Here is a 6,586-nt window from a genome sequence, read left to right as displayed (position 1 = left end):
TTGCTGATATTGAATGTTATATTACATGCTGCAGAAAATACTGCGCTGGCATATTGCGCACTATTTTCTGCAGCATGTAGTTTTGGTTTTCTTGGCGGACATTCAACTGCTTTATTTAAATGTCATTGCTGATATTGAATGTTAACAGACTGCAGAAAATACTGTGCTGAAATATTGCGTTGCATTTTCTGCAGTTTTTTTTTTTTTTGGTTTTTTTGGGTTTGATGACATGCAACTGCTTTTTTCCTGTCATTGGTCATTTTGAATGTTATATTACATGCTGCAGACAATACTGCGCTGACATATTGCGCACTATTTTCTGCAGCATGTAGTTTGTGTTTTCTTGGCGGACATTCAACTGCTTTATTTAAATGTCATTGCTCATATTGAATGTTAGATAACAGACTGCAGAAAATACTGCGCTGAAATATTGCGTTGCATTTTCTGCAGTTTTTTTTTTTTTGGGTTTTTTGGGTTTGATGACATGCAACTGCTTTTTTCCTGTCATTGGTCATTTTGAATGTTATATTACATGCTGCAGACAATACTGCGCTGACATATTGCGCACTATTTTCTGCAGCATGTAATTTGGGTTTTCTTGGCGGACATTCCACTGTTTTTTTACACCGGATTCATGCTGGTTTTATTGGGTCTCCTGTCATTTTAAAAAAAATTAACAGTGCCATATTATAAAAAATTGCACAGACAAACAATTTTTAACATTTTTTTTTTTTTTTTTTTTATAAAGTTTCCTAGCTACGGGTGAATCTATGACTTCGCTCCATTATCAGTTCAGGCTGGGCATTTCAACTATCTCTGGAATAGTGAAGGACACATGTCGGGCTGTTTGGACCACTTTGCAACCAGAGTATATCCCCCAACCATCCACGGAAATCTGGTTGCGAAGTGCTGAAGAGTTTCAGCAAATTTGCAATTTCCCTAATTGTGTGGGTGCAGTTGACGGGAAACACATAAGGATTGCGAAACCGGCAGGAACAGGATCGGAGTATTATAATTATAAGAAGTATTTCTCCATCGTCCTTATGGCTATTGCAGACGCCAACTGCAGGTTCCTTGCCGTGGACATTGGAGCGTATGGACGGTCCAATGATTCGCAAGTGTTTAAAAACTCTCCGATGGGTCGTTGCCTTTATGGAGAGAGCTACGATTTCCCGCCAGCCAGACCACTGCCAGGAACAAATGACCCAGCCCTGGAATATGTCTTTGTAGGTGATGAAGCCTTTCAACTGTCGCTGCACCTACTGAAACCGTACAGTAGCCGGAACTTAAACCATACCAAGCGGGTCTTTAATTACCGGCTTACTAGAGCACGAAGAGTAGTGGAGTGTTCCTTTGGCATATTGACGGCGAAGTGGCGAGTTCTGCTGACGGCTATCAAGCTGAAAACAACAACTATAGACGAGGTAGTTAAAGCCTGTGTGGTGCTCCACAACTTTGTCCTGTCAAAGGAGCCCGTTTCTTTGGATGATGAAGAGTTGGAGACCACCTTGTGGGACTACCGCAGCAGCTCGGTTCGCTCTACAAGTTCAGTTACAAGGATGAGGGACCAGTTTGCCGATTATTTTGTCTCACCTGTCGGGCGGATCCCGTGGCAAGACATGATTGTGTAACCTGTTTCCCATGTGTAACCTGTTTCCCATGTGTTTTGGTTATGTAAAAAAAGTGTTTCTGCCCCCCCCCCCAAAAAAAAGGCCCAAAAGCGTGGTTTTCTTGCTAGTAAAACCATTATGTTATACCCTTTACATGTCTGGTGTTTGTTTTTATTAAACCTTTTTTTATTATATTACCTTAATAAATCCACACACACACAAAGAGTAGAATTGTAATCCGAATTTTATTTTAACTCTTTTTTTTTTTTTTTTTTTTTGTTTTGCAAAAAAAATATATATATATTTTCCAACATTTTTATAGAAAAATTAGAACATTTTTTAGAATCTTATTTACACACTTTACAAATTTTCAAAGTGTTGGGTGGAGATATGAGAGGAGGATGTGCCGGAAGGTTGGACCACGTCGATAGGTGGGGAAACCCTACTTGTTTGGGGTGCAGTGGAAGTGGGGGTTAAACCAAGAGGCTGACCAGAGGGGGGTGGTGTTGGGGTAGGTGGAAGAGAAAAGTTCAGTAAGGAAAACATTGGGGAAGTAATTTGGTCTAGGGGCCGGGATTGTTGTGGGGACTGGGTCGGGTATTGTGACTGGGTAGGGTAGTGGGAGTGGCGTGGGGTTTGGTAATGGTGCTGGTGTGGGGATTGGAGCTGGGTTTGGTAATGCTGCTGGTGTGGGTATTGGGGCTGGGTTTGGTAATGGGGGGTATGGTGTGGAAATGGGGCCTGGTGTGGAATTGGAGTGGAGGTGTGGCGAGGTGTGTGGGTCGATTCATTAATGGCCTGCAGTGCAGCATTATGGCAGGTATTCATTACCCGCATCTGTTGCTCAAAAGAAAGCTTCTCCATGCTCATGAGCATGGATTGGAAAAAAAGGTTGGCCGGATCGGGACTTACAGCTGAATGCAGCCTATCCAAGCGACTGCTGGTTTCCTGGCTTGTTTCACTGATGCGTGATTGCACCATGTTGAAACCAGCAGTCACTTGCTCTCCCAAAATTTTGAAAGAGCCTTGGAAGGATGCATTCAGGTGTAAGAACTCAGGAGCATAGCTTCTTTCCTGACCCCTCTGGCGCTGCCGCCACGAACCTAATGGTGGTGTCGAGGTGGCAGGATCAGAGGGGTGGGGTAAAGGGAACGCTAACTGTTCAGCATCAGATGCGAGCAATGAAGCCTGCAATAATGCTCCACTGCTTGGGGCGGATGAAGTGGAGGGGACAGAGGGGTCAGAGGAGAGGACAGAGGGGTCAGAGGAGGGGACAGAGGTGTGGGGCCTACCGACGTGGCCCTCAGTGGCGGACTCAGGAGGGATCGCTTCAGAGGGCGCAGAGGAAGATGCAGGCGCCCGGTGGCTGGAGAAGGTGCTGTGAAAGAAAAAACAAAAGAAATTAATACATTGGAATGAAAAAGCCCTGACTGAAAGCAAACTAAGTAGACAGGTTAACATGGTTATAATTGGGCTGTAGAATACTTACACTCTGCTTAGCATGGTTCGCCTCAGGAAGGAGAGGGCCTGGCCATATTTATATCTGCTCCTCTTCCTTCCTGCAGAGCCACTCGGGGCCTTCATCTCATCATTGAATTCCCTCTTAAAGCGATCCCTCAGTGACCGCCACCGCTTCCTAACCTTTCCAACTGTGAAGACAAGAATCAAAAGAAAATACAAAAAATTGGTAAATGCAATACATTACAGTCAGCTCAAAACATCACTGGAAAGTGAATACTTACCTAGTTTGCTCTGCTGCTGAGGATGAAGGCTCTCCCGCCTTGGAAACAGGTTGCGACACACTTCGTCCCAGAGCCGACGGGTGACACCGGTATCAGCATGCCTGCGGTCAGCCATGTTCCACAGCGGCTCCCGCTCGCGAACCTCCTCGATGAGACAATCGATGTCAATGTCATCATCATCATCCTCCTCTTCTGCGGGAGCACGCTGTGAAGCCTGTGTCAAAAAAAAAAAAAAAAAGGAAAACAAACAAATTAGTACACTGAAATACTAAAGTACCAATAGAATCCCCCTCCCCCCCAAAAAAAAAACTCACTGATGGCCGACCGTGGCGACGAGTCCGCCGACTCTGGGACTGTCTGGGAGAGCCTTCAGCGGCAGCAGCAGGAGCAGCAGCAGCAGCCTGAAATGAAGGAAACAAATTCTCAGTTAAGGTAGGCAGGTGTTTAGTAATCTGTTTTGTGTATGGTGCAGTGTGATGTGCGAAGCAACTGTTTCACCACTACTTACACTTGGTTCCTCCTCCACTTGCATCTCTCCACCCGTCTCGCCCCCTTCTGACAGCTCCTCATCTGATTCAGCTTCCTGTTGAAACATAATGTATGCATGTAGTTATCCATAAAAATTTAATTTAAAGAAATTTAAAAAAAAAAAAAAATTTTGTGTTAACTTACCGATACACGCTGTTGCTGTGGAGGAGGGCTGTCAGAAGAGGACATCGTTTTGTGGTCCTGGTGGGCAGCGGCTGTGTCCTGGTGGGCAGCGGCTGTGTCCTGGTGGGCAGCGGCTGTGTCCTGGTGGTTCTGTAAGTTAAAGACACACTTGCAATCTGCTCGACACATTGAAGTAGCAGATTGGGGTCTTCAAAACTTACTTCTAGCTCTTTAGCTGTGGTCCTGGTGGGCAGCGGCTGTGTCCTGGTGGGCAGTGGCTGTGTCCTGGTGGGCAGCGGCTGTGTCCTGGTGGGCAGCGGCTGTGTCCTGGTGGTTCTGTAAGTTAAAGACACACTTGCAATCTGCTCGACACATTGAAGTAGCAGATTGGGGTCTTCAAAACTTACTTCTAGCTCTTTAGCTGTGGTCCTGGTGGGCAGCGGCTGTGTCCTGGTGGGCAGTGGCTGTGTCCTGGTGGGCAGCGGCTGTGTCCTGGTGGGCAGCGGCTGTGTCCTGGTGGTTCTGTAAGTTAAAGACACACTTGCAATCTGCTCGACACATTGAAGTAGCAGATTGGGGTCTTCAAAACTTACTTCTAGCTCTTTAGCTGTGGTCCTGGTGGGCAGCGGCTGTGTCCTGGTGGGCAGCGGCTGCGGTCCTGGTTTATCTGTTATATGTATAATGGATCTATAGTTAGACCACCCCCTGAACTAGGTAATGTTCAATGATAAACACCCTACTAAAATGATGTCAGAAATGTTCATACAGGTGAACACCAAAACCCCCCCAAAAAGTTGCACGTTATACCATTCATTTCCATGTCCCAAAAAACAAAATTTTTTAATGTTAACACCATGAAAAAATATATTTGACACATTTTATTTAAAATAAATAACCTCTCCCCCCCCCAAAAAAAAAAAAAAATACTTTACAGGTTAACCTTTATTAAAAAAAATGAGCCCTCAACCAACCCTGTATTGCATGTGTAACCATTGGTACATACACCAGTTTTAAATTTACCTTTATGAAATAATACTACGGACATTTTTTTAATAAACATTTTATTATAATTTTTTTTTTGCACTTTTTTTTTTAAAAATCACAAGGAGCTGACATGCTCTTTATTTTAAATACAAGTACTTCAACTGCAAATGGTTATAACTGTAATAAAAAAAAATTCAACACTTTTATTAAATAGAAAAACCCCACACTCACACATTCAAACCACAAGCTGCAGACCGCTAGACTTTTTTAAAAAACACATCAGATTTAAAAAAAAAAAAAAAAAAAAAAAAAAAAAAATTAAAACAACATGCTGCACAGACCACTATACAGTCAATACATCAGAAAAAGGCAAATAACCAATTATACAGCATGGACAAATGCACATGCCATCAACAAGACGTACCCAAAAAACATGCATGGTATGTGTCCACATTCAGGATCGCATCAGAATTTGGGCAGGATTTCCCATCAGTATTTGTAAGCCAAAACCAGGAGTGTAAAAATTAGGTAAAGTATAATACGAAAACAGGCACACTTTTGCTTTTATCACCCACTCCTGGTTTTGGCGTACAAATACTGATGGAAAATCCTGACCACATCCTGATGCAATCCTGCACATGGACACATACCCTCCCACATGAACAGGCATAAAATTGGCAAAGGCATAATATGGTGCAGGCACATGGTACAAAAGCACACAGCCGTCCAAAAATGCACACATACACATGCACGCACATAGCTTTATGCAAATACACATATGTACAACAAAGGCAGAAAGGTGAAACCAATCAGAAGACGCATACACACACACACATACAAAAGGCTGACAATCCTTTGGCTGAAGCAGCAGGTCTTCACAGTGGCTGGCATCATGGTGGATCTGGACTCTAGCATGGCACTGGCTGGTGCAGGACGATGGCAGGCCTCAGGTTCTCTTCAGGTTTTAAGCTCTTGCTGTAGTCAGTAGTACCTCACACACAGAAATGCACAGGCACACAGATGCACACTAAAATTGCAATACTCACACTGGCTATGGTGGCTGGAGTCTTGTAGCAGGATGTCTGGAGTCTTGTGGCAGGATGGCTGGAGTCTTGTGGCAGGATGGCTGGAGTCTTGTGACAGGCTGGCTGGAGTCTTGTGACAGGCTGGCTGGGGTCTTGTGCTTGGCTGGGGTCTTGTGGCAGGCTGGCTCTTGCTGGCAGGCTTCTTTGCTTCTCTGTGTCTTGCTGGCATATGTGGGGTTCAAGGCCCAGGCCAGGTTTATATAGATTTGGGGGTGTCTGACCAATTGGCAACAAAATACTTCTTCTGAGCATGCTCAGTGTAAAAAAAACGTATTGCAGCGCTGCATTGCGTCGTACGACGTGTCCCGACGCATCCGTCGCTCATAGGCTTCCATTGCAGCCAACGACGTATGCCGCAGGATGCGTCGCGACACGTTTTTTAGGCGGAGACAAAAAACGTTACAATCTACGTTTTTTTGAGACGACGTGTCGCCAAATTTCGACGCATCCGTCGTAAAACGTACACGACGTATGCCAATCCGTCGCCATACGTCGCCAATACAAGTCTATGGGA

At 44.7% G+C, this 6,586-nt stretch overlaps 1 protein-coding gene across 1 annotated transcript; it reads right to left on the bottom strand.

Moving 5' to 3' along the window:
* Positions 1 to 1,472: 1,472 nt before the first annotated feature.
* On the bottom strand, positions 1,473 to 4,853 carry LOC143781625 (uncharacterized). The gene is made up of 6 exons (XM_077268309.1): positions 4,025 to 4,853; positions 3,861 to 3,935; positions 3,667 to 3,753; positions 3,353 to 3,566; positions 3,100 to 3,259; positions 1,473 to 2,988 (listed from the first exon to the last, which is right to left on the bottom strand). The coding sequence occupies exons 1-6, from the start codon at positions 4,190 to 4,192 to the stop codon at positions 1,971 to 1,973; spliced, it is 1,722 nt and encodes a 573-aa protein (XP_077124424.1). The 5' UTR covers positions 4,193 to 4,853; the 3' UTR covers positions 1,473 to 1,970.
* Between the last annotated feature and the right edge of the window lie 1,733 nt (positions 4,854 to 6,586).

Source organism: Ranitomeya variabilis, chromosome 6 (assembly GCF_051348905.1).
Source record: "Ranitomeya variabilis isolate aRanVar5 chromosome 6, aRanVar5.hap1, whole genome shotgun sequence".
Lineage (NCBI taxonomy): Eukaryota > Metazoa > Chordata > Amphibia > Anura > Dendrobatidae > Ranitomeya > Ranitomeya variabilis.
The sequence above is the reverse complement of the archived record's forward strand: the minus strand, read 5'-3'. Positions and strand labels throughout refer to the sequence as shown.

What these genes read in the sequence shown, in the direction of transcription:
- LOC143781625 (XM_077268309.1), bottom strand. Translation starts at nt 4,192, where the DNA reads ATGTGTCGAGCAGATTGCAAGTGTGTCTTTAACTTACAGAACCACCAG. An exon ending in TCAGCAGCAGAGCAAACTAG is followed by an intron (nt 3,260 to 3,352) that starts GTAAGTATTCAC and finishes TTGTCTTCACAG; the next exon opens with TTGGAAAGGTTAGGAAGCGG. An exon ending in CGAACCATGCTAAGCAGAGT is followed by an intron (nt 2,989 to 3,099) that starts GTAAGTATTCTA and finishes TTTCTTTCACAG; the next exon opens with CACCTTCTCCAGCCACCGGG.